This window comes from Curcuma longa, chromosome 3, assembly GCF_044706935.1.
Source record: "Curcuma longa cultivar G26 ecotype Majalengka, Jawa Barat chromosome 3, ITB_CL_G26_1.1, whole genome shotgun sequence".
NCBI lineage: Eukaryota > Viridiplantae > Streptophyta > Magnoliopsida > Zingiberales > Zingiberaceae > Curcuma > Curcuma longa.
In genome coordinates, this window is record NC_133863.1 from 14,091,062 (window position 1) to 14,119,041 (window position 27,980).

General features: G+C 36.3%; 4 protein-coding genes, 1 long non-coding RNA gene and 1 pseudogene across 5 annotated transcripts; 2 read left to right on the forward strand and 4 right to left on the reverse strand.

Moving 5' to 3' along the window:
• Positions 1-6,188: 6,188 nt before the first annotated feature.
• Positions 6,189-8,361, reverse strand: LOC141825420 (uncharacterized). Its single transcript, XR_012601508.1, has 5 exons — positions 8,058-8,361; positions 7,591-7,968; positions 7,434-7,475; positions 6,941-7,049; positions 6,189-6,491 (listed from the first exon to the last, which is right to left on the reverse strand). It is a non-coding gene; the product is annotated as an uncharacterized LOC141825420 (long non-coding RNA).
• Positions 8,362-12,587: 4,226 nt separating this feature from the next.
• On the forward strand, positions 12,588-14,024 carry LOC141825698 (polygalacturonase-like). Its single transcript, XM_074713083.1, has 4 exons — positions 12,588-13,019; positions 13,095-13,384; positions 13,490-13,718; positions 13,803-14,024. Exons 1-4 carry the CDS (start codon positions 12,588-12,590, stop codon positions 14,022-14,024), a joined length of 1,173 nt encoding a protein of 390 aa, XP_074569184.1.
• Positions 14,025-14,204: 180 nt separating this feature from the next.
• On the reverse strand, positions 14,205-16,982 carry LOC141824546 (prefoldin subunit 2). Its single transcript, XM_074711857.1, has 2 exons — positions 16,752-16,982; positions 14,205-14,873 (listed from the first exon to the last, which is right to left on the reverse strand). Exon 2 carries the CDS (start codon positions 14,866-14,868, stop codon positions 14,428-14,430), a length of 441 nt encoding a protein of 146 aa, XP_074567958.1. The 5' UTR covers positions 14,869-14,873; positions 16,752-16,982; the 3' UTR covers positions 14,205-14,427.
• On the forward strand, positions 15,496-19,677 carry LOC141823745 (gamma-secretase subunit APH1-like; annotated as a pseudogene).
• LOC141825472 (senescence-specific cysteine protease SAG39-like) lies at positions 19,580-20,901 on the reverse strand. The gene is made up of 2 exons (XM_074712856.1): positions 20,418-20,901; positions 19,580-20,345 (listed from the first exon to the last, which is right to left on the reverse strand). Exons 1-2 carry the CDS (start codon positions 20,899-20,901, stop codon positions 19,723-19,725), a joined length of 1,107 nt encoding a protein of 368 aa, XP_074568957.1. The 3' UTR covers positions 19,580-19,722.
• Positions 20,902-25,526: 4,625 nt separating this feature from the next.
• LOC141825015 (exocyst complex component EXO70B1-like) lies at positions 25,527-27,977 on the reverse strand. The gene has a single exon (XM_074712377.1). The coding sequence runs from the start codon at positions 27,868-27,870 to the stop codon at positions 25,834-25,836; it is 2,037 nt and encodes a 678-aa protein (XP_074568478.1). The 5' UTR covers positions 27,871-27,977; the 3' UTR covers positions 25,527-25,833.
• Between the last annotated feature and the right edge of the window lie 3 nt (positions 27,978-27,980).

Sequence of the window (27,980 nt, forward strand, 5' to 3'; positions counted from 1 at the left end):
GAGGGAGAGGTGACGGGGAGAGGCGATGTGAGAAATCAGCCACGTCAGCAGTGCCATTTCAGCGTCGCGTAGCAATCACGTAAAATTAATCCCGCAGTATATCAACTCCCATCTTTACCATATATAAGTTTTAGATATAACTCAAATCATTTAAATCAGACAAAAATGAAAAATAAATACTTTATTGAATTAAAAAATCATACTATTTGTGTAAAACAATTATAATGATAATTCATAAGATAAATATTTCTATATCAGGTAAAAAATAATAATAATTGATATGTAATACATAATTATTTAAATACATTAACTAAGGCTACATTTTCATAACTTAATTAAAAATAAAATGTATGTCCGTTCGAGTTGTAAAAAATCATTAATATGCAAAATACAGAGATTCAAGACATCTTCCTTAAATTAGGTTCACTGCATATATGATTAATTATTTTCATATAGATAAATATTAATTGTATGCAAAATACACAGATTCATGATATCTTTCTTAAATTAGGTTCACTGCATATATAATTTATTATTTTCATAATAAAATATTTGATTGAAACTAAAGAGTTGAGTGTAGCTATATTAGGTCCCCAAAAATTAGGTTCCTTAAATTGTTTCCGTATAGATAAATATTAATTGTATGAAAGATTTTTGCAGTCCTCGATAGATGTAAGTTTGTTTCTATATAGTTAAATATGTCTATAATTAATGTTTAGGCGGGAAATTTTTGGACAGACAACTCTGTTTTTATATATATATAGATATAGATATGGTAATCTTTAATTAAGGTCATTTCAATTATTAATAACATTTTATTAGCTTTGCAACATTAAATGATATTTTACAATCAAATATGGTAATCTTTACCATATATAAGTTTTAGATATAACTCAAATCATTTAAATCAGACAAAAATTAAAAATAAATACTTTATTGAATTAAAAAATCATACTATTTGTGTAAAACAATTATAATGATAATTCATAAGATAAATATTTCTATATCAGGTAAAAAATAATAATAATTGATATGTAATACATAATTATTTAAATACATTAATTAAGGCTATATTTTCATAACTTAATTAAAAATAAAATGTATGTCCGTTCGAGTTGTAAAAAATCATTAATATGCAAAATACAGAGATTCAAGACATCTTCCTTAAATTAGGTTCACTGCATATATGATTAATTATTTTCATATAGATAAATATTAATTGTATGCAAAATACACAGATTCATGATATCTTTCTTAAATTAGGTTCACTGCATATATAATTTATTATTTTCATAATAAAAGATTTGATTGAAACTAAAGAGTTGAGTGTAGCTATATTAGGTCCCCAAAAATTAGGTTCCTTAAATTGTTTCCGTATAGATAAATATTAATTGTATGAAAGATTTTTGCAGTCCTCGATGGATGTAAGTTTGTTTCTATATAGTTAAATATGTCTATAATTAATGTTTAGGCGGGAAATTTTTGGACAGACAACTCTGTTTTTATATATATATAGATTTTGTCTACTTTCCCTCGCACGCATGTTTTTCTTTGTACTATCCTTGAAGGTCTTTCATCTAACTATGAGGCTATTTTTCGGATTATTTTCTGATGATTCTGGTAGTATTATTGGAGGAATCTTCGTTAGTTTATTCATGAATGCCTTATTCTAAATGATTTTCCTTTTTCACCAATAATATTTCCCTATAATTGATGTCATTCTGCCTCTTGAAACACATTGATCTTGTTTTCATTTTTATTATAGTTGTAATATGCTTTTTGATTGCTGTGAATGTAATTTCTAGTACATTAGTTTTAGCCACTAGGAATCTTTGGAGGAATGATAGTTTGACCTTTTCATCTGGTATGATTTTAATCTTTCATTGAAATATTATTAATTTTTTAAAATTTTCATGTTATTATAATTTTAAACAAAATGTATTTGCAATTAAGAGTAAGTGAAGACTACTAATAGGTGCATATAGAATGATATTTGTAATTTTCTCGTTTGATGTAATATCCAATCTTTTGAATTATTTTTATTAATTTTGTTTTACTTCACTTATACAAATATATGTATTGTATTTGTAGGTAACAGAGATTTGAATTTTTGTGAATCAATATGATGTTTGAAGATGTCATCAGTTGAATTTTTATTTTATAAGACTTTGTTTGTTTTAAAATTTAATATTTTGAGTGTAGTGTATAGGTTGTTGTGAATGTAAATGATTTATCATTAGTATTGCATTTGTAAATTTAACTCAAATTATTATTGGATGAATAAAAATATCTATTAGTATTTTAAATTATATTTTATAATTTTTTCTATTTTAAATAGTAGATGAATTGTGATCATCGGTAAATATTGAATTTTATATATTTTAAACAAATATTAATTATAATTTTTAATATTTTTTATAAATTATTGTAATGTCATTTATAAAATAATTTTTAAGTTATCTTTACTTAACTTTTTAATGTTTTTATAAAAAAATCAGATATTTATAAATATTAAAATAAATTAATTTAGATCACATTTTAAAATATCTTTAAAATATGATTTTTCTTTTTTTTTAAAAAAAAATTGGTTCATATATAGATAAAATAAGAGAGGTTAGACTAAGGGTGCAAACAAATCGAACCGGTTCGCGAGCTTTTCGAGCTAGTTCGAATAATATTTGATTCGTATTCGAAATTATCGAATTCGAGTCAAACTCGAACATGTTCGATAATTTTTCGAGCCGAATTCGAATCTATAATATTATTCGCGAGCCACTAAGACATTTTGAACTAAAGTTTGATTCTGTTCTAATTAAGGTTCGAATAATTCGAATCGAACTTGAATAATTTAAGACATTTCGAACTAAAGTTTGATTCTGCTCGAATTAAGGTACGAATAATTCGAATCGAACTCGAGCTCGAATCATATTTTGAATCAAACTCGAGCTCAAATTATTGATATTTTTGAGCTTCGAATTGAATTCAAATATTGACAACCCTAAATTGATATGTGTCACGAGTAGGGTTGCAAATTAGAATTTATAAATTTATCAAAAACTCATGATAAATACAAATAAATGAAGTATACGGGCCTCGAGTTGTATTTTTCCAAGGACTAGTAGACAATTGTTTAATTTGAGCTTTCGAGTCGTTCTTTTGGGGTTTTCTATAAAAATGGGGGGTTTTGGTGTTTTGAAATGAAATGCAATTCAAAATTAACAAGTAGATAAGAAAATGTAACTAACTAATCAAGAATGAAACCCTAAGCAAGCTAACTCTAATGCAAGCTAAATGAGCCCAACAATTTGATGGCAATAGTGAATCATTCAAAAATTGGCAATGCAAAACAATACAACAAAATGATTCCAAGTTATTGAACCAACCATCTAAATCCTAGAATACAATGAAAATGCTTGAACTAGTTTATCCTAATCAAGAACTAATGGCACGGAACAGTAACTTCAAATTCAAGCAGCCAAAACTCAAACACTTCTAAAACAACTAACCACTCAAACTCAATTAACCAACATCAAGGATAAAAGCTTAAACTACAAAACCCTAACCTACTGATACTCTGGGAAGAACTTGGCACGGAACAGTGTACTGAAATGGCACGTTCAGTTTAACAGCTTGAAACAGAAGGAAGAAGTGGGACTAATTAACAAAGCTTGAAATCAAAATTCAGAAGTAAACAGCAAATCAGAAATCAAAAAAATCAGACAAATTCCTTCGACCCTTCCCTTTTCCATTTCTTCTCCTCAATTTGGTGTCAATCAAATTGATGAATCCACAATGTGGCTTCAATGATCCCTCTGGAGTCTTCAACATGATCCCTGGTGTGGTTTCCTCGCTGCCTGAACCGTGAAAATGCCGAAGAAACCCTCTACGACGCTAACAGTGGTCTGCTCGGAGGATTCTAAGCTGCAAAACCGGATTTCCTATCTTCTCTTGACTCCGATCAATTTGCTGATGGTATAGGAGCTAGCCACGAACCTCAGAGAACCCCTCAAAAGCTCGTGGCGTCGGATTAAACCGTGGATGGCCGGAACGCGAGAAAATAGGGGAGGAAGCCGCCGGAGAAACTCTCACCGCCGCGCCTCATCCAGCTGCTAAATTTCACCCAATCGACCGATTTTGGACGCTTCAAGGAATAATGATTGCAACGGAATTGGTTTGGGAGGAAGCGGCTGACTGTGGAGTTACGCTCCTCAACAGGGCATGCGCGCGCGAGAAGACGATGAACAGTGCCACAGCCAGCACTGTTCATTCCCTAAGTTTCGACTTTTATACTCTGATTAATCAACAAATCTGGGTCCTTGATTTCTGATCCAACGGTACAGTCTTGATCTGAGGTTTTAGAGCAATCTAGGATTTGGAAAAATTTAGGGATTTTGATCAGACTTGAGTTAGGTCATGTCCTCCATGTTGGCTTGATCAATTTGAGAAAATTGGCTTGATTTGACTTGATTTGATCGCGATTGAGCTCGAGTTTGATCTAATTTGAGCTCTAAAATCAATTAAAACCCAATTGATGCAAAAATTACCATTAAATCATGAAAATTATAATCAAGCTTCAGATTATGCAATATAGGACAATTAAGATCAAATCGATTCATTTCATAATTTATTTTCATGTAAAAATTTAAAATGAATAGATTAAAAATTGCATAAAACCCAGACCTAACACATCAAATATCATATACATGTTTCGAGCTCGAATTCGAATATCAATATTTTTATATTATTCGATTTGATTCGACTCGTTTGCACTCCTAGGTTAGACCCTCAAATGTACAATCAAAAGACTAACATCACAGCTCAGACATCACTAGCCGTTGAGCACCTACATGTGACCCATCACACAAGAAATTACATCAAACTCATGACACCACCAACACCAAGACACCATAGCCCCACATATCCATACATCACAACACTTGCATGCTCATCTATGGGTCATAGAAGCATCACAAACCACAAAACCAATCTCATCTCAGGAATAGAGTCACCGACAACTTAGATGCTATCGTGGCTTGAGATCTACAAACTGATACACATGGACCTGCACCTTACAAAAAATTCAATCAAAATCTAGGATAATGCCTTGATAATGTCTTCAATTTCGTGCCTCCCATATATAGTATATCAAGCTAGAGATGCCGAGGTAACACACCTTAGTTTTCTGTCGCCCATTCTTGTAATGCTACCCAAGAACCTGTTGCATCTCCCAAATATGATTTTTCTTGACACTGTATACTGACGTTATATTCCTATATTGTGGCACTTATCAAATTAGTGTTGATATTGTATAACAATATCATCAAATGTCAGGAATGAGAGAATGGTTGCCCTCGGGGCATAGCTGAGTTGGTTATGATAAAGCAAAGTTACAGAAGATCGCAAGGGTTCAAATCTCGACGAAGTTGAGATAATACCCTCCTCCGTCGTGATCAACTGCAGTTGCTCGATTTACGTTCTCACAGATGATCGTGGGGCCGACCATGTGGGACCGCTGGCATATATTTTTTTGATGATGTCCCTAAAACTTAAGTATCATCAAAAATATACTATAAGAACATTTATGTATGCTCTTAAAGAACATTATTATTGTATTGATAATTCTTTATTACCCCTTAGACAACTTTAACAGGAGGTCTTAGGTTTTAGATGTTGAATTTGATTGTAATTTGTTAGACACTACAACAAAAACAGTCATAGACATCGGTGGAAAACCGATGTCTATGAGAAAATCGACTGATGTCTATGAAGGCGTTGTAAAAGGTCTGACATTTTAGACATCGGTTTGTAACCGATGTAATACAACTCAACGACATCGGTTTGTAACCGATGTAAAACCGATGTAATATCACTCAACGACATCGGTTTTGCAACGGTGTAAAACCGATGTAATATATGTTTAACATCAATTTTAACAACGGTTTTCGACCGATGTAATATCACAACGACATCGATTTTGCAACGGTGTAAAACCGATGTAATATATGTTTAACATCAATTTTAACAACGGTTTTCCACCGATGTAATATCACTTAATGACAACGCTTCCAAACCGATGTCATTGAATCTAAAACTGTTGTAATAACACTTTTTTTTATGTTGTTTGTAAATTATAATCGAGCAAGAGTACAAAATTATCATAATATTATAAATTCACCCAACAAATCACAAATAGCAAAGCACCGATATATTTAATCACCTCAATATTTACAAATAACCAAAAGTAACTAACACAAATATTCTTCTTACAATATATTACACATTCCCTCAGCGTTTTCATCCCCAGAAGGATCACCTTCAGCCCCATCGTCCTCTTCCTGGTCTTCGCCATCTTGTTCATCATCATCCTCTTTGTCCTCATCTGAATCACCATCATCCTTGTTCTCTGGCACAACTTCATTCTTGCTCTTTCGAAGTAGCTTCAAAGAAACGAAACTAAGATTATTCACTGGTACCATATCATTGAAGTGTGCCTACAACCAAGAAATAATGAACAGGAAAGTCAGTAAATTATGTAAAATATCAATAAAAATACTTAAAATGTTCACTTGGACTATGCTTGCTGAGTTTTATCACAGATCTATCCATGTATTCATACAACCACAGACAAGTATGACTACAGCAGTACAGAAGAAATGAGGTGCAACCTGCATTCATAGAGAAAAACATACTCTGATGATGATGTATCAATACCTAAACAAAATAACTACTGATATTAAGACTTCCTCTTGACCAGCAACAAATCTTGCCAGTAAATCCACATAACGAACAGAGAAACATTAATGAGAATAATGACTAACCTACTGCAATATAAAATATGAGCTAATAATTACAAGTACCTACAGCTTACTGTGTCTGAAAAATAAACCATACATGTTATTTCAAGGTTTTAATGAAAGGCATTTCATAGTGCATTAATGACCTGATGGTAACTTGGATTTTGAGTTATTCAAATCTGCCTGTTTTGACCGGAGCTTTTGCATATCCTTTTCCACTTGTTGCATATCCTTCCCTTGATGATGGAACATGCCCTAGAAAATTTCAAGCATTGTTAATAGAGGTTACAGAAGAGGATATTATATATACAAAAATCTACTCCAAAGATAGTCGAATGTCACTGAGTAGTCAAAGTAATAGAAATGAAATAAAACTAGCAAATCATGCTTAAATTGGATAGAATTGGAAGTGTGAGAGATAAAAGATACTCTAGTTAAGAGATTAATATTTCTAGTGGCATAGGCTTGCATAGTATATAACAAACAAATCATGCTTCTCCAAACTTTTGTTTTGCTCTTGTAGTGACTTTTCCTGTACATAACAAAGAGATGGTCATGCAAAAAGTTGAAGCATTGGCAATTCCTACGTGAATGGTCTCTCTATCGATGGACATTGCAACAAAAAAAAAATTCTTTTACCTTCCTCTGGAGCTCAGAGATTGAATCAAGCAAGACTTGGTTCTGCACCATTAAAGAGAATCATGAACAATACAATTTCAGCATGCCTTGCCTAGCCAACCTTTATTTTAGCATTGGAAAAGTTTTAGTGTGGAAATCACTGAAATCAATGCCTTGCCTAGCCAACCATTTCAAGTGCTAGTGTTGCTCTTGTTCCTGCTAGTGCTCCTGCTTTAGTGCAAAAATCTGCACTTCTTCATTATACCAATCAATGAACTATCAGTCATTCATGAATCATTAAGAAAAGACCCTATTTGGAACTGTTCCCATGCCCTAGACTCCAAGCTTAGCCCCTGATCAAGCCACTACTGATTCCAAGCTTCCTTCTCTCCAATAGCGGAATCCAAAACTAGTTTCTCTTACAACAACACGCTTAAGGTTAAGCCGTGCTCTAGATTAGCTCCCCTTTTCTCTGCCGAATCCAAATTCAAGCCGATTTCTTCCTCTTGCAGCCGAGACTCACGAATCTCCAATCGGATCCAACCCCTTCAACGAGCTGTGGAGGAAAAACCCAAATCTAAGGAGATTTCAAAACCATCTAACCAATTTCCAACTCAAGAAACCGAAAACTAGGGTTCCCCTTACCTCTTGGCTTCCTCTCCTCTGATTCGTTTGCTCACGCGAAGGAGGCAGCGAGGAATAGGCAGCGTCGAGCACTGATCGAGCTCCAATAGGTGGAAACAGTGTCGCCGACACGAGATCAGCAGTACGAAAACAAATCGAAGTGGCGGCGTCGTCCTCTTGCGGCGGCCTTCGGCGAAGGAGGGTCGCTGGCACTGGTGCGACTGGAAATCGGAGGCGGCGAGGTCGTCCGGCAGTCCCTCCTTGGCTTCCAGCTACGGGCTAAAGCGGCGAGCTCTCGAGCAGCGGTGAAATCCCAGTGGCGGCGTCGCACGCGATCGGGAGAAGGGAGAGGCCGCGATCGGGAGAAGGGAGACTAGGTTTCTTAAAGGGTGGTTTTAGTTAACGAGTATGATCCAATAACCCGTTAGCCTTTTAACCTATCTCAACTGAACCGGACAATCAGCCCAAACCAGCCAATCCGAACCGGATTTGACTTGGTTCACTTGGTTCAGGGGTCAAACGACCTCCGATTTGGTCCAAACAAGTTTCGTTTGGTTCGTCTTCGCGAGACGAATCTTTTCGTATTTATTTTGAAATTTTTTGATATCTTACAATTTTTATAAACATAAATGGAATTTTTATTAATTTATAAATATTTATTTATATTTATATAAAGAGAATTTTTATTTATTTATTAATTTATAAAGATAATAAAAATGTTTATGTAAACATAAGTAATAATGATTTTAGATTTTTATTAATTTATAAATATTAATTTATATTTGTCTAAAGAGATTTTTTAATCATTTATTAATTTATACATATAATTAAAATGATTTTATAAACGTAAGTAACCACGATTTTAAATTTTTATTAATTTATAAATACTAATTTATATTTGTCTAAATTTTTATGTACTGTGTGTGGGTTTTTTTTTTTACACAAATATACAACAGTTTTAAAACCGTTGTTGTAGCTTCTAAAATCGTTGTTGTCGTCCCACATAGACAACGGTTTTCAAATCGTTGTCGTAGTCTTCAAAAATCGTTGTTATAGTCCCAAAATAGCGGACATAAACAACGGTTTTAAAACCGTTGTTGTTTCCTCCAAAAACCGTTGTCGTAGTCTCCAATCAACGGTTTTAAATTGTTATTATAGCTTTCAAAACCGTTGTTGAAAGCGCAAATAGACATCGGTTTTAAATTGTTGTTATAGCTTCCAAAACCGTTGTTGAAACCGTAAATAGACAACGGTTTTCAAACTGTTGTTGTAGTCTTCAAAAACCGTTGTTGTAGGCGGACATAGACAACAGTTTTGAAACCGTTGTTGTATCCTCCAAAAATCGTTGTCGTAGTCTCCCATCAACCTCTCAAAGACATCGGTTTTTCTTAAAATCGTTGTAAAAAAGTAAAAGACATCGGTTTTGTCATAAAACCGATGTCTTTTGAGTGTTGTTAAAGACCGATTTTCTTGTAGTGATAATAATCAGATAGATATCGATGTAATTTTGACAATTGGGTTAAATGTGTCATTGAAATCAATACTTGATCATTAATTGAAACCTTTAGCTACAAGTCAAGTTTTGTAGCAAGAGAGTCATTTGCTCGATATTTAAGTCAACAGATCTATTAGAAGCCCACAACATTCATGGGAAAAGTGCAAGGAATTATACCTTGTGTTCCATTGTGAAGAAGAGTATCAAATTTTGTAGCAATTGCAACATATCAATTTGAATCCTTATTCACTTGTGAAAAGCAAATTGGTTAACAAATTTTGAGGAGTCTACTAGAGCTCATGGAAGAGAGTATCAAGTGACCATTGGTGGGCATCGCACATAGATGTCATTGAAAGTAAGCATACGACAAGGAGTGTCACCATCTGAATCATTCATTAATGTTGATAAGTGAGTAGGCTGACAAGGTGATGGGGATGATGGACTTGCATTATTTGAGGACCCAAAACTTGGGAGCATATTATTTTTAGTTGGTGAGGTTTCTGAGATTATTAGACATGGAATATATTTTAGAATATCATCCCCTCTTATAGTATCAATATGTCTTGCTCTTGCTAGGGCAAATACTTGAAGGGATTCCGATGTCATAGGTGAGGTTTCAAAAGTCATCGGAGTGAGACCTAAAATGTCATCCCCTATTAAATCTTCTAGTGCATTTTGTAAGGGAAACAATTTGTGAAGATTCTGATATTATATTGTGTGGTGTCAGAAAAGTGCCACCATTCTATGAAGAGAGAGAGCTGAGATAGCTGTTGCAAAAAAAATATATATATAGAAACTCATCGAAAATAACATGTGATATATATATATATATCCATTCGGTCAGAAAATTCTTTTGCAAAAAAAAGTGAAATTCACCATCTTAGTGGCCCCACACGATTGGCCTCACGACCATTTGTAAGGAGGTAAATCGATAAACTGCAGTTGGTCATGATTCAGGAGGGTATTGCCTGGCTTCGTCAGGATTCGACGTCCCCTTGCCCTCTTCTGCAACTTTGTTGCGTCATAGCCAACTCAGCTATGCCCCGGGGGCGCGGTCAGTATAATCTTCTGCAAAAGGTGGAATATCTGCCACCTTAGCGGCCCTACACGGTTGGCCCCACGACCATCTGTGAGGAGGTAAATCGAGAAACTGCAGTTGGTCACGACGTAGGAGGGTATTTGGCTGGCTTCGCCAGGATTCAAACTCTTGCCCTCTTCTGCAACTCTGCTACGTCGTAACCAACTTAGCTATGCCCCGGGTGCCCCGGGGGCACGGTCAGAATATTCAAACAATGATTTCCATGATGCAAATTACTATAATCGATGAAAATACATTATTGTGATTGAGAATTAGTTTCTGTTTAGAATAAGGTCATAACCAAGGATAACATGTGTAATCAAAAATTTAAAGAAAAGTGGAGGTAGGAGTCCGATTATAAAGTTTTTCGAAAAGAAATTTTAGATGGAACAATGGAGTAGGAAATCAATTTATATATGAGGTAAACAACAACACTAATAGTGTTATCTCAATATTTACGAGGGATTGATGAATGATGAAGAAGAGCTAAAATAATTTCCACTATATATCGACGTACATTTTCTTTTCGTAGAGTCATTTTACTCAGGGATGTGGGGGTAAGAGATTCAATCCTTGATACTCACTTTCTCAATCAGACTGGAAAGAAAGTAGTTTAAGACCAAAATAATTTTTAATTTACTTTTGAAAATGATACAATATATCAAATAAATCAATTTTCTTTTTTATATGAAAAACTCAAGCGACCTTATGACTTTTAGTTTTCATACAAATCCTATATGAAACAAAGAGGTATATAAATGTCACCTTGAAAGGATGTCTAACTTGAAAATGCCAAGTTGGTTTGTTTTATAATCCATATCTAATTATTAGACAACAAGGAACATCTGATCGTACTTTAAAATGTCGTACACCTTACCTTCAGGCGCGTATACAACTCACGGTGATGTTCTAAGCAAGATTAAAAGTAACGTACTCAATCATTAGCCACCTTTTCTGTACAATTAATTATTAAGTTGAAAGGAAAATTCCTTTGGTGCATGAATGAGAAGAATATTTAAACCATTTACATATATATATATATGACATGTCAAGCTAACGCTATCTTGACCTTGAATGAGAAGAAACCACACTTGGCATGCATTCAATTAGTATTTGCATGCTTCACTGGCAATATAATTATATCCATTGAATCCTAAACCATGGACTGGAGCTAGGCTCCAATTACAAGCAATCAGCTTTGAACACTAGAAATAATTATTTGGTGAACACTATGAATTTAAAACTACATATTCCTAATTTGATTAGTGACATCTTAATTAGATGATAATATGATGAACTGGGGGTGAGTGTTCGGTTAAAATTGAACTGTATTAATCGAAAATCGAATAAATCGATTTTTTGTTTACCAACCGAACTAATCGAATTTTTCAATAAAAATCGAACAAACTGAATCGATATTTTATCGGTTAATTCGATTTTTAACCGAATTAACTAAATTTTTTTTAAAATATTATGAAAATTTTACTAATGAATTAGAGATTTATAAATTTATTTACTTAAAATTTATAAATTATTTTTTTAATTTGATTAATTCGGTTTAACCGAATAAAGAATTTTAAAATCAAAACCGAACCAAATTAATCGAATTAATCAATTTTTTTAAAAAAATAATCAAAATTCTAAAATAACTAAATTAAATTTTTAATTCAGCTGGATTTGATCGAATTATCCATTTAATCGAATTTTTGCTCAGCCATGCACGAAGTCGCCATTAATGGTGCAAGCAGAAAGCAGAAAATGGCGGCTGAAACGCCTTTCAGTCCTGAGGCAACGGCAACGCTTGCACTCCACCACCAACCTTTGACCTTCAGTTTATTTATTCCGAGCTCGATCCTTCACTTCTACTCCAGCACTCGGATATCGTCTCTATAAATCGATCCCCTCGTTCCCAGAGGCAGCACAGCAGATCGAATTTTCAAATTAAACGTTAATTTGCTAAGTTTGAATCTCTCTGTAAATGTATTCTTCTTCCATGATGGCACGAGCAGTGTGCTTTCTCCTCATCGCTCTCCGTCTTTCCCTTCATGCAGCAGCAAGCTACAACGTAGTGGACTACGGCGCGGCGGCCGACGGCAAAACCGACTCAGCCGAGGCCTTCCTCGCCGCATGGTCGGCAGCCTGCGGCGCCAACAAGCCGGCCAGCATTTACGTGCCGGGCGGCCGGTTCCTGGTCAGCCAAGCCACTTTCCAAGGTCCCTGCAACAACAGCGCCATCAGGCTCTTCATCGCCGGCACCCTCGTCGCTCCCTCCGGATACACCGCCGCCGCCAACTGGTTGCTGTTCAAGAACGTCAACGGGGTGTCCGTCCTCGGCGGCACCATCGATGGCCGCGGCCAGGCCTTTTGGGCGTGCAAGGAGGCCGGCCGGAGCTGTCCACAAGGCGCCACGGTAGCTAATCAATTAATTCGAGTGCATTTTTTCCAATTGAAATTTGAAATTAAAGCATCGATTGGGTGCGTGCAGTCGCTGGCGATAGCGGCGTCGACGAACGTGGTCATCAGAGGATTGGCTTCCCACAACAGCGAGGTGTTCCACCTCTCAATCTTCGCCAGTAGCGGCGTGAAAGTGCAGCGCGCCAAGATCATCGCGCCGGGAGACAGCCCAAACACCGACGGCATCCACATCCAGAAATCGACAGAGGTCAGCGTCGTCAGCACGGTTATAAAGACCGGCGACGATTGCATTTCCATGGGCGAAGGAACCAGCAACGTCTGGATCGAGAAGATTCGTTGCGGCCCGGGACACGGCATCAGGTCATTGATTCAGCTTTCAATGATCCAATGCATGCATGGTTTGATTTGTTTTTACGTGTGATGATAATAACATATATAGTGGTCGTTGAATCGTTGACGGTGCAGCATTGGGAGCCTGGGGGCGATGCCGTCGGAGACCGGAGTGCAGAACATCACGGTGACGGGGGTGACCTTTTCGGGGACGCAGAATGGGGTGAGGATCAAGACATGGGGGAAGCCGAACGCCGGCTTCGTGGAGGACGTCACCTTCTCCCACGCCGTCATGAAGAACGTGAAGAACCCGATCGTGATCGACCAAAACTACTGCCCCGGCAACGTCGACTGCCCCGGCCAGGTCCGCATAGACATTCAAATCTCATCTCCAGTACTGCTTGATAGCTAGCCAGGGATCAAACACAATTTTGGTTTGGCATTGCAGAGTTCTGGAATCAGGATCGGCCAGGTCTCGTACGTAGACATCCAAGGGTCGTCGGCGACGCCTGTGGCGGTGAAGTTCGACTGCAGTCCGACGAACCCATGCAAGGGACTGGATTTGCGCGATATAAAGCTGACTTATTTGGGAAACAAACAGGCGGAGGCCTACTGCAAGAATGCGCAGGGAAGCTCCGCCGGCACGATGACTCCTCCCAGTTGCATTTGATGAACCCTCGTGAATTATGTACACTTAAATGATTGTTTTGGAGCCTCTGCTTCATCTGTAGAAATGTAAGAAAGTGATTCTAAAATATGTTTGAATTATTTCGACCAAACGAAACTAGTAACTTTGGGTAAAAAACATAATACGTTGGTGCATTTTTGAGAATTGACAAAATGAAAAGAGTAAAGATAAAACATGCTTCTGACTTGGATATATCAGATCGAATAATAGCCTTGAGAATCTCATTTGTTTCTAGTTCTTTACTGATCAGACAACTAAAACAGAGAAATCATACAACCACTCTTGAAGCAAAATTAACATTAGGACCTGCATGGCAATACTAAACACCACTATCACAGCACCTGCATAACCTGATCGTTGACTTATTTCCCAGCTCTTCCTTCTACTAGCTTGCAGGACCTACAAGAACCCCCTGTGCGGAGCCTTCCTTCTGGCTAGTATCCTCCTTGGTCTCACTATCGGCCTTTCTTATCTTAATCTTATACTTCAACTCGAACTCTGAAATCTCCTTTTTCTTCTTCTCTAATGCCTCGTTGAGGCGAGCGATGACCTCTTCGAGACCTTCCTTATTACGCTGAACAGCAGGGAGGACTTCCTTGATTGTTCTCTCGACCAGCACGCCGCCAACCATTCGATAGCAGCGTCTTGTTGGATCAAGTGGTTGAATTGCTCCAATTACAAGGGAGTGTTCACTCACTTCCATCTCTAGCTCAGTGATCTTTGAGTAAATTTGGTTAACCTCTGTGCGCATGTTGGCATATGTGTTTAAAATTAGTTGTTCATTCATCTGCTGCTCCCGACTGTCACTGCTAGTTCTGCTCGCCATTCCTCCTGTGTAATGCATTGCAGGCGATATGAGAGACAAATACATAAAGCTAGGCATGCCAATATTCACAAGAAACTAAGATGAAGAGGGAAGAGTAGACATGCAGAAATAGACAAAGGATTTGTTGGAAAATGAGGGATATCATCTCAGCTTTGGTCCTAAGCTTAGGGAAAGCCTTGAAGGACTCTTACCTATTTCTTTTTGTTGGCATGCTAAGCTATGGTTCATGAACTCGTTTATGCATGCACAACAGTGGCTGCATTGGGCAAAACCTGAAGTCATGAATTAAGTAATTAAGACCAATGGACTTCGGCAGGTTGCAGTCAGTGTGGGGATTTGTTTCACATTTATACCAGAATATGAAGCACATTGAAACTATTTACCATATTCTTCTAATAATTTAAAATAATCTCAATAATATAATGTGAAGTCAAAGAAGAAATAAAGGATGAATAACTAGGTGAAAATGTAACACCAGATAGGAAATGAGAAATGAGATGAGAAGTAGGACTGCAAGTACCATTTGGAGAGTAACAGGAAGATTAAAATAAGAGGTTGAAGCAGGAATAGAGAGTGGTGTTAGTCAAGCAATGGAGTCATATGGTTGTCTATTGTAGGTCCATAATGATGGAGATTCTGTTGCTGATAGTCTCGCAGGAGAATGTAATGATATGGATACAGGTATAAGTGGAAGCATTGTTGTTGATAGTCTTGCAGGAGAACGTAATGGACAAATGTGTAGGAACTAGATGTTACAAACTTACAAGTAGATGAGGATTTCAAAAGGAATGGAATTCACTCAAATCAATAAAGGTTAACATCAGTAGAAATAGATATATGTTATAACTCTAGAGAGTAGCAACTATACTCATTATGCAACTAAGAGTGGTCAAAAGAAAGACATGTTTAAGTACTCTCGTTGGCAGTTTCTCTCTACTGGTAGATGAGAGATAGAGCAAGTACACCTAAATACTAAATTGAATCAAAACTTACATAGAAACAACTCAAAATGTATAACCAACATCTCCTAGCATATTTTACTAGTAAGAGTATCTCTACTAATGTTCCATTAGGAGAATCTCTGGTAAAACCATCACAATTAGATGAAAGAACAGTTCTTGCTCATCCTAGTGAGATCGACACAATAATTTTCCATCGCCTAAATTAAATATTTGCACTCATCACATTTGATATTTGAATAACTAATCTACAAAGGTATCAATAAATCTCGGTAGACAACTGAAATTTGGACTAGCATATCAGAATTGAAATCAGCAAGCACAAAGATTATATGGTTACAGCTGAACGGTCAGGCATGAATCAAAACAAGTAATTTTTAGTGTGCTGACTAATTTCAGTTCCGGTACACAGGTGAAGCGCTTCGTGCCAACCAATATGAATCAAAATTTTAAACTATGATCAACACATGAAGGACAGGAACGTTCTGATGCATAATCACTCGATTTCCTTTCTTGGCTGACAAAATAAGCAACCGATTAAACTTTCAGCGCCTAATGTGGAGGAGACATATTTTAACAAGGGAACCTTCTTCGGTCATTTATTGAATTAAAAGGAAATCTCCATGCGCTACATAATTGACAAACTAATTAAGTCTGACCTACGTAGTTGAAGGTGCTTTGATACGATAAGTTCGCAATTTACAAAATTCGACTTATCGATGTCTACCTTAAGAGACATCAGTTTTTAGGGATACCATTCCTTACCGCCACACCACGTCGACACAGTCGAGATCAGACAAAAGGATGAAGGAAACAGTTGATCCAACATATTCTACCCCAAATTAAAAGGGAAAAAGGAGGGAATCTAGATCTGACAAGTAGAAACCCCGAGAAGGAAACAGAGGTTGTCGGAGGGGAGCGTACCTGGAGGATATAGATCGGAGTCGTCGCTCGTCGATCTCCTGATATAATACGGCGCAGCTGCAGTCGATCAACTTATCCGATCTGAAAATCCAGCAGGATCCGACGCCGCGGAAGCGAGCAACGAGCCGGGGCCGGCAATCAGAAGAATCAACGAACTGCAAAACCCTAGCGTCGCTGCGAAGTCGGCGGCCTCGTCGTGCGCATGGGCGTGGTGTGGGTTACGACAGGGCACGGCGTTTTAACCCTATTTCGAAAAAATAATAATAACCCGATACGCGGACAAAATTAACAGAATATTGAATAAATCAATATTTTTATTTATTAAAATTAATCTTTTAGCTCAATTACAAATATAATAATATTTTTTAATAAAAAATGAAATATACCATCTTAATAATTTCACACGATCAGTTCTATGATTATTATAAAAAAATAATTAAAAAGTTATAGTATGATTGTCTATAGAAAAGTTATAACTTCTCTTGATTATAATTGATTGGTAGAACCTAAATAATACTTTGCGCTACAAGTTTGATGCCTACGATTATCTATTTATATATTTTTTTTATAGCAGCTACTGTATAATAATATATATTATACACATTAATTATTTACATATAATTAATTAATTAATCAATACTTGTTTGATGGTTTTAACCATAAACAAAGACGTGGAAGTAAGTAGACGATGCTTTTTAATAAATATTTAGGGCTGCAATGACCAGTGCAGATGTGTAATATTTGCCCTCATAAATATGAAGATCAATGTTTGATGTCTTTAACCAAGCTCTCTTGTATTAGTTATTATCAAATTGTAATATTCACTCATACCTAACTATATGGAACATATCTCATATTCATTTGGTGCCGACTCAATCCTTTTGGTAACCTGTAGGTCCTCTGGGTGTTAATAGAATAATTTCACTTCTATATTCTAATCAACAAATAGAATCACATCAGGTTTCTTGAAATGGATCTGGTATGCAAACAAAATGATATAAGCTGCATCTCAATTACAAATTATTGCAAGAATCAGTTTTCATGCTTGTTTTCCTGTTTTTAATTCTTGTCAATTCTTGAAGTGATTCAATCACATGAGCCTTTTTTTTCCTTGATGATTGTTTTTAATTAATGTAGAAGGTGTCATGATTTAGAGTAGAGCTACTTGATCAATTTTCATACATGTATATGTTCTCTTTTCATGCTTAGCTTTCTATATTGTGAAATTGGTTATGGTGCAGTAGAATCTTCAAGGAAATTTTTATAAATTATTATGAAATACACAGAGACTGTATAAAGAATATTTGTATTCAACTCCATGTTTCAAGTATCCTATAAAATATGCTGATTTTCAAAAGGTTGTTTTTTATTGCTACTTGCTGTTTTGGCTCGTAAGTTTGATAGTCCTATCAGGTGCATGGAGAGTCATTCTTCCTCTGAATTCTGCAGCTTGGTGGTCATATGCCATTTTAATCTTCACATCTGTTGGCTTTCAAGAATCTGCAAGGCTTATGTTTTGGAAGCTTTACAAGTATGTGAAATTATGCATGCATGTATAATATCCTATCCTACTTGCACTTCATAGTTGTCTCTACTCTCCACTAATCATACTAAATGTTCAAAGACAATTTTTGAATTTTTGATCATACATTTCTAGAATGTACTTATTCAAACTTAGCCAGGAGGTTGGAAATTATCTTGGATGCTTTTGCTGAAGAAAAATTCAGAACTCGCCTTTCTTGGAATGATAAGATGCAGATTGCTTTGGGTAAGCTTCTAAGAAATTCCAAATGAATTCAAGTGAATGATTATAGGAACCTGTAGGTAGGGATATTCACTGAGGTTATTGCATCTCTCATGCAGCTGGTTGTTTAGGGCATGGTGTGATTCATGCTGTCTTCTTCTGTGTTAAGTCTTTTGACTCCTTCATTTTGACCGGCAACCTATTTTGCCGATAGGTGTTCAAGGATTCCATTTTTCCTTGTTTCAGGTTATTCATTCATTTTTCTTTGATGGCGTGTATAGTATCCATATACATTATTTGTGCCTGTGTTAGTGATACGTTTCCTTTTACTGACTTGGTAAGTATTTAAAAACTTGTCTGACTCAGATACTGATTCTTGTAGAATCCATTAAGAAACCCTGAACAGTGGGACTACTGATAATTGTTTTGTGATCCATCTTTTTCTCATCTCTCCTATACTAGAATTGCAATAAAAGTAGGTGATAGTTATTATTTGCAGACAGGATACATTATATCCTTGAGACCTGGTCATCTCAAAGCTCTATGAACTATAGCATCTATCAATGTGATTTTGTATCTTTCTGTAAGAACATGGCAAGATTCTCAAGAGCTACATGTATTCAATTAATCACAACGTCATAGCACAAAACCACGGAAGTTCATCACTGCTCATGTGTTAGGCGTCAGTTTTTTCCTTCAAAGTGTTGACAAATTTGAGTTTTTGCAACATATTGTCTCTTCAATAACAGCATGTCTGGTCTTACAGTTATATATCCAACAATTTTTCATTTATAGTCCAAAATTAGTGGAAATATAATCCTAAAAAGTTTTACCATTGAAAATGAGGAAATTCTTGGAACATGGATTTAAGAGATGGGTTCTACAACCATTGAGATTTGAGAAGCTTTGGTATCAATCTGCTATTATGGCAATCCATAGAACATTACTTACATATTCTCCTATATTTTGTGGATAGACTAAGACATTATTATCAACATTTCCTTGCTATTGCTACTGCAGACACTCATAAACCTTGCACCCGGCGGTTGCATTATCGGCGTACCTCTTCTTTGGGGGATCGTAGCTATAACTCTATGCCATTGCTAGCAGATTGTCTGGAGGAAACTGACTGAGCAAGATATAACCAGAGACAGGAATGCTTCTGAAATCCATGTCTCTTGATACAGTTGTTCTAATCGATGTACATGGAGCCATCTCTTTGCACAGTCAGTCGATAACAGGGTAGATAGCTTGCTTGGTGATCCCACAAATTCCTCTATTCACACCTCGAGCCATTTTAATATACCCGTTGTCTCCCCATTTCGACCCATAAGAGTTCTTCAAGATCCAATAGTCGGTGCCATTCTGATCAGTGCCGTAGCCCACCGCCGTCATGCTATGGTTGATGTCATCATCAGGTCCACAGCCAATGCCGGTGAAGACACCAGCGCCATGGAATTGGAAGAATTTGGCATTGTCAACGGGTATCGAGACAGAGACCGAGACCGGTTGCCTGGCCACAGCTTCCAAGAGTTCTGTCTCATTGGCAGCCCACTCGTATCTGCTTATCGTAACGCCGCCGGCTCGAGTCTGAAAAGTAGCAGAATTCAGAGTGAAATTGCAGGCTCCAGGAACTCCCTTGTACGGGTAGTTGTCTTCGGTTGTCAGACTGCCGTTCTGGATAACAAAGTCAAAAGCTCTCTTGACGTAGCCATTGAGGCACGGCGAGCTCCCCTTGTACGATGGCACACAGTCTACGAGCTCCTGCTCTGACAAGGATGTTAACTTGCCTGTTTTAATCTGAATGATGCCCTCCATTGCTGCTACGGCAGAGAACGCCCAGCAAGAGCCTAGTTCATTTGCAAACAATGAGCAACGCATGAAGATGGGAGGGAAACACACATGATTGGCTGAGTGCTCACCGCAATTTCCTTGATTCTTGACGCCGGTGACTGCGCCCTTGTCCCTCCAGTCAAGCATGGGTACCCGATGCGTAGTAGCGTTCTTATGTTGAGGTGGTCTACGGCGCCGGTACCACGGATAAGGAATAACGTGGCGCGAGAGCCCCGGGTTGGTGTACAGCTTCAGGAATTCCTTGTCGGTCAGATCGGCGAACTTGTTAGCTTTCAGTGAGAAGTTGTGCTTTCCTTTGTTGAAGTTGTCGATGAATTTGACGTTCTCCGCGAAGATCTTGAGGCGCGCTTCTTTCACTGTTTTGTTGCGGTAGCTGCGGTTGTATCTCCTCATCCACGTCTCGTGCCTGGGGTTGAACTCCCGGTGCCAATCCGCTGCACTCGTAGCCACCTCGTTCGCCTCGCTGCGCCCGGCGGAGTTAGAGGGCCGAGCGACGAGCGAAACAAGGAGCGCTGCGCCAAGAAATTGGTGGAGAGTGCAGTGAAAAGCCATGCTCTAGCTAGGCTGAGTGAGTCAGCCAAAGGCCAGTGCGTGGGCATATTTATAGCGATATTTGTCGTTCTACATTCGCAACGCCGTACCGTGCGTGAGACGCCTAATCGATGGTGGCAAAGACAGAGAGAGACTTTGTGGCTACAGGAGAGCCATTGAAGGTGCAAGCTACATGAGAGCTTCGGAGGAGGTTTATGGTCTGGTATTGAGTGGAAACAACACTAGTGAAAATGGTTGACTGGAGTCTCCCAATTGCCCAGGAGTCAAATCAAGGATTTGGCCCAGACTTCAGGATGACTTAGACTCTTCCACTCAGATGAAGAAAGAAGCTGGAAAGATGGGAAAAAAGAACAAAAGGGATGTCTTTATTTAACCGAATGATCAAATGCATCTCTTTTATAAAAATTATTAAATTAACGTCTCATCGTATATTAAATTAACTACTATAATATATAACAGTCACTCTATAACTAATACAACAGTAACAATTAATTTAAAAAACTAATACAGCATATAATATAATAGCTAATATAAAATAGTTGTTATCATAGTTGGTAGGATTACGATCCTATGGAAGATCGAATCAGTCAGGATGGAATCGTAAAATCGTACAATCCTATCAAAAATCTTTAAAATTTTATGATACATGATTAATAATTAAAAAATTTTAAAAAATATAATAAAAAATTATTTATATATAAATAGATTAATAATTTTATATATACATATATATACCGCCAATATTCAATACCATACATTCAATATCACAGATGATATTATTATCTAATACTTGATAAAATAATGATTATTTTATAAATTAGTTAATCGAGAATTTTTTAAAAAAAATACATAAAATCATAAAAATAGAGAATTCTTCTTTTAGTTTAACCGAATAATATTAACTCAAATATCTTAAAAATAATTAAATAATTATTTAAATAATCTCAAAATCCTCTTAAAACTCCAACCATCCAAAAGATGAAAATAACCTAAGACTTAAATTCTTTGGAACCACTCAATACCACTTTAAATGATATTTTTTGAATCTAAGATTACACTCGATAATAAATATAGATTTCTGAATGAGCTTTCGAGATTGATATATTATGGATCTCGTGATTCAATTTAAGTTAAAAGTTATGATCTTTAATGTATAAAATCGTTGTAATATAGAATCGTATCGATCCTATCGATCCTGACCAATTCTATCGATCCTGTTTCAACTCCACTACAAAATACAATTCCAAATGCTCTTGGATCATTTTGGTACTTTCTGATTGTATGATCTTACGATCTGAATCATGATCCCATGGTTGTTATAATTATGTAACAGTTATTTAGATAGCTATACAATTATTTTAAAATGATTTTGATCCATTTAAAATAATTTTTATGAAATTTAAATAATTTTAACTAAATTAATAAAAAAATATTTTTATATAATTATATTCATCGTTTGAGATTTAGAATTATTTTAGGACACTTAACTTATGTAGTAGTTACTTATAATTATTTTAAAATGATTTTGACCGATTTAAAATGATTTTAATAGAGTTTAAATAATTATAATTAAATTGATTAAAAAATATTTTAATATAATATTATTATAATAATTTTGATTAAAATAAAATAGTCATATTATAGTTGTTACATACATTGTAATAAAAAGTATTTTTAATACAAAATATTTGATGGAGTACTCTTTTAATTATTTTTTTAAAAAAATATTCTTTTCACGATTTATATAATTCAGAGAGCCTTTTAATGTTTTTTAAAAAAAAAATATCGTTGAAAGGCCAAATAAATAGCTAATTAAATTGGAGTAATTTTACATTGTATGATTCTCCACTTCTTCCTTCCTCTATGAGTTAATGCCTCTTCTTCGGATAGGCTTTTTTATTTTTTGTCGAGCACATGCCTCTTCTTTGAGTCAACGCCTTCCTTCTCTAGTCAATCGCCCTTTATTTTACTTGCAAGTTGTTTAGTGAAAATGTTGTTTGCAAATGTTATTTATATTCACCGATAACAGTCAAATTAAATAAATTCAAAGTTTAAAATATGGAGAAAATCTATATAAACAAAAATTAAATATATAAACCTAGTTTTATTATTAAGAAAAGGAAAAAAAAACAAAATAGTCATAAAATGGGCATATTAGATTTGTTAGTAGATATTAGAACCAATGACCAAAATGTTTTGTGTTCATTTGGTTAAAAGAAAATCTTTAGATTGTGATGTCATTTGTCATACTTTATGGATTAAAAATTGAACACTTTTGGAAAATAAAACGATAGATTATGGTTAGATAAGGTTTATCGAATAAGTATGATTTGTTAAATTAAAGTATTGAATTTGCTAAGAAATATTCGAATTAATAAAAATCTATTAAAAATTGACTCACAATAAGTTGCAAAGTTAAAGAAAGATATGTCTAGGTCCAAATTAGAAGACTATTTTGACTATGATAATGTTGTCTCTATTAAATGAGTAAAAACATATTTAAAATATGGCCATGAAGATGAGGACCAACATCGATGAGAATTTATTAAAAATTAGCCCAAAATGAGACAAAAAAAGACTGAAAAGAGAAAAATACATTTCATTGTATTTTATCGATTAATTTGCAAATCCAAGACATTTATCCCTAAGAGATAGCATTCCATAATAAATTTACAAATCTAAACAATTATCCTTGAGCGTGGAAGAATAACAATATCAATTTGATATTTATATATGAAATTCTAATAGATTCAATCTTTTACATAGATTGAAGGTAGTTCTCCTTGCAAGATGAAACTCTCATACACGATTTTGAATGAAAGAAAGAAGTGAGAAATCCTCTTTTTGACTTGACTCTCCTACTCCGGTCGTTGCTTTTCTTTCTGTTACTTCGAAAGAAGCCGCTTCAGCCTCAGCCACGTGAATTTTTGATAAGTTAAAGCCTTAATGGACACATCATCAAGGATTTAGGATAGAAATGAAAAGAAAAGGTAATATATTTTTCATATACTTATAATGCTTTGACAGACTAATACTCCCTTAAGCACTTAAAGGAAATCTATATAAAGTAAATCATTGCTTAAACCAAAGATAAAACCAAATTTAAAGGCTCCTATGACAACTTAATTTTAGAAGGAAAAAACATATTTATTAACTTAAACCTAAAAGATTTCTAGTAATTTGACTTTAAAGGATTCCGGTGATGCTTTGATGCTCTGACAGTAGAAAAAGAACATCTTGTTAATTTTTCCTCTTTGAAAATGAGAGGTCCTTAACTAAACACTGAGAAATCATCAACACAATATCAAAAACTTTTATATGGATGAGTGATCAAACATCTCTAATATTTAACACTAAAATAGCTCTCTAATACATTTTACATTGTAAAGAGCACCTTCAATCATACAACTACTAGAATTTTTATATTTAGTTAACCCTTATCCAAACACTGATGATCCTTTAATTATACTGCCTTAAGAACCACTTTTTTACTCGAATCTTCTGAAGAGCCCACTACTAATCCTTTACTCTCCTAAAGTTCTGATGATGATCCTTTGCTCAAGCTTTCTCAAGAGCTCTCTAACAATTCTTTACTTGAGCTTTTTAAAGAGTCCTGATGATCCTTTGTATAAACCTTCTAAAGAGTTGTTTGATGATCCTTCACATGAATCTTCTATTGAATTCCTTGCCTAAGCGCCTCTAATCATCTTTTATTTGAATATTTCTCAAAAGCCCTCTCACAACTCACTGCATTTAAGTAGTAGTTCACATGTGATTGACTATGATCCAAGCCTACGATTGTCACATGGTTTTAAGGACTCAAAAGAACTAACTAAATTAAAAGAACAAACAAAAAACAATATACAAATTGATGAAATTATTTATAATAGTTTTAGTAAGACATCTACAAGTATTTATAATAACTTATGAGTTTAAAGTTAGTTAGCAACAACAATCAAATCTTATTTCACTAAATGAAGTCGGCTATATAGATACTTCTACACCATTAAACTTTATCTTCTATTATATCATCATCTATATTTAAATAAATATACATATTTATCATTAAACTAAAAATTGATTAGAAAGTTCTATTGAAGAAGTTGAAAACAAAAGATTAATTCCTAAGAAACAAAAGTAAAGATGATCCACCAATTTCTCATTCATTGGAAAGGTCACCCAAAAACACAACAATAAGCAAAGACTTCGAAAGACCATCACCACTTATGCACAAAAACAATGACTAAATTAAGTGCTAATAATTTGTCTAGAGTTGAGTTTTCTTTTATCGAGGAGTACAACATAGTTTACAATATAGCTGAGATTTTGAAATCCTATTTAAAATCATCTAAAAGAACTATTAATCTGTAGACATCATATGTGACATAAGACTATGAACCATGGACTTACAATCATCATTGTCATTAAATCGTGTTTGTTCTAATTATGTTTGGTTATTGAATTTTTTTCTGTTAACGATAATTATTGCATGATGGGAAAAAAAACACCCTAATGGAAAAACGTCTAAACACTAATAATTGATAAATCAACAAAATGGAAGAAATAAATATATGAGCAACCAAGCGCACAAAGAAATCCAACCAAAACTAGAGATGACATGCAGATAACAAAGTAAATATATAAGCTCTTGGTCTGAAACCATTCCTGAATGGCTGGTTTGATGGCTTATGAGCTGTAACAATTCTGTCAAAAGTTCAACTTAAAAACATTCCAAGAACTCACTAGATTATTTACATATGCATTTTTTTTTATCACAATGCATTGTCATTATGAACAAAAAAACTATATATGAAAGACTGTCTGTGCATAAGCAATACCAGGGCTAGAAAGGATCATCGTCAAATTTACATGCAGTGAAATATCTGAACTTTGCACAAGATGAGACTTAGATCATACCTGTAACTGCATAAACTAAGTCTTTTTTCTCGGAGTGGGACCAGATAAACCTTCGAACAGATCTGAAAGCTCGCTCTCCAAATCCTCTGGTGTATACTTTATATATTTTGTCGCATATTTTCCACCATCTAATTGACTGCCATACCTTCCCATAAATGCACGATATGCTGGGATGACCCTCTCTGATATTGAAATTCGCAGTTCTTCTCGGAGCTGAGGATCTGGAACCTTCCAAGTGGTCTGAACCCTATAAATTTCTTCAAATGCCAAGTTGAAATTTTTAAACTTCTCCTTAAGAGTGACCTTGGAGACACTGCTGGAGCTACCACTCCCCATTCCTTCATCCTTCAAACAAGACAACACTTTGGTCCAGGAAGTTCTAAGGTAGGTTGTGGCATACTGCCGAATTTGGCTGCGGCGCTTTCTTATCCAGTGGTCTCCCAAAAGCTTCCCAAGATCTGAATCCTTCACTTTATTGACAATATAGAGTATATTGTTCATAAGAAATATATACTGCATTGCTCCATCTTCATAAGTTTTGGATTTTTCATCCAAATTAGATTCCAAATATGAAATTGTCAGAACCAAATGGCGACCTAATGGAGTCGTGCTCTCAAAAGTCTCTCCATCAGTGTTCCTATTATCATGATCTTCAGAATTGCGCTGATCACTACTAGTCGTTCCATCATCTAAAAGCAAATTTATGGTATTCATGTAGTCCGCAAGTAATCTTACATAGTTCATGACATAGCGTGTCATGGGATGGATCTCACACCACTGTGTTGGCTTCCGAGATGACTCCCTCTGGATCGCACTCCCAAATTCCATGAGAGTTCCTTTTGCTGCATCACCTAATCTATGCAAAACCCCTTCAGCCTCTACACATACAAGGTCCTCTGGGTCTCCAACAAACAAGGTCTGAAGATCTGGCAAAACGTCAGCAAGCACCTCATACATATCCAGGATACGAAAGAGTTTTTCAGCAGACCGCTGGCATATAGTAATGGCATCACCAAAGTTGAGTAGCTGCATGACTGATCCCTTAACAGTCTCTGTGAAACACTCTTCCTTAAGCACCTCTGAAGAAGCCAGAATCTGGTCACAGAGCCTTTTCTCTCCCCAGAGCAGAACTCGAACAACGATCTTCAGGGCCTGAATCCACTTCTTCATCTTGTCATCAAGCATCTTCCATTCAATTCTCTGTACCTCCTCTATGCTCATCCTATCAATGCCAAGAATGGAGAGGCACTCCTCGAGAATATCCCGTCGTACAGTGCAGTACACCTGATGGAGCTCACGGTCATAGTTGGCCCATATCATAAGTTCTGCGATTGCGGTGAGATCAGGGACAACTTCAGGATGAATCAGATCTAAGCTCCGCTCGTCCACCAGACTTCTTCCAGATCTATCTTCAGGACTCGCTTCTTGGTGCTGTGGTGGCGACTGCTGCTGCTGATGGTGTTGGTTTTCATATTCAACGGAGCTCTCGAAGTATTCTATAGGTTCTCCGATGTCGGATGCAAAAGAGAGGGAGAGACGACGAATGGAGGAGCTCAAGTCATTGGAGTCCAGAGGGACAGCGTTGCGGACCATCAAATTGCTAAATTCCTCCTCAAGCCGGGACATTGCCATCTGGAGTGCAATCTCCGCGCGATTAACGAGGTCGTGAGCAGATCCACTGCAGCCCCCCGGAGAGGTTTTATACCTTGTTAAGCGGATAAGATCACCAACCGCAGCGAGGTACTCCTCTGCGTCCTCAGGAGACGAAGACTCCCACACAAAGGAATCGGAGGCGTCCCAGCGGAGTATGACCTTCTCGGCAGCCTCGAGCCGGAGTTCAGCCTCCGAGGCACCAAAGCCATCTCCGTCGGGACAACTTCCGCCATCGTCGGCAGAAGGGACGAGGAGGTCGGAGAGGCGGTTGTCGAAGCCGGAAAGTATGCGGATCATATCCTCCGCGGCGTTCTTGGACGAGGCGAGGCTGCTGACGATGTGCTTCGCTACTGCGATCACCTTTTCCTGCCCGTCGCCGCTCGCTGCGGCCGCCTCCATCACTCGGCCGGATATCCGGTGGTGGTGATGGTGCGTGGAGGACTCGGGTAGGTCGGAGTCAGGATCGAGGAGGGCAGCAGGGTCAGGGATAGGGTTTCGAGACGAAGAGG

Excerpts from the sequence above, each read along its gene's own strand:
- LOC141824546 (XM_074711857.1), bottom strand. The coding sequence starts at position 14,868 with ATGGCGAGCAGAACTAGCAGTGACAGTCGGGAGCAGCAGATGAATGAA.
- LOC141825698 (XM_074713083.1), top strand. The coding sequence starts at position 12,588 with ATGTATTCTTCTTCCATGATGGCACGAGCAGTGTGCTTTCTCCTCATC. Across the intron at positions 13,385-13,489 it reads GGCCCGGGACACGGCATCAG|CATTGGGAGCCTGGGGGCGA; the intron begins GTCATTGATTCA and ends TTGACGGTGCAG. Across the intron at positions 13,719-13,802 it reads ACGTCGACTGCCCCGGCCAG|AGTTCTGGAATCAGGATCGG; the intron begins GTCCGCATAGAC and ends TTGGCATTGCAG.
- LOC141825015 (XM_074712377.1), bottom strand. The coding sequence starts at position 27,870 with ATGGAGGCGGCCGCAGCGAGCGGCGACGGGCAGGAAAAGGTGATCGCA.
- LOC141825472 (XM_074712856.1), bottom strand. The coding sequence starts at position 20,901 with ATGGCTTTTCACTGCACTCTCCACCAATTTCTTGGCGCAGCGCTCCTT. Across the intron at positions 20,346-20,417 it reads CAAGAATCAAGGAAATTGCG|GCTCTTGCTGGGCGTTCTCT; the intron begins GTGAGCACTCAG and ends CAAATGAACTAG.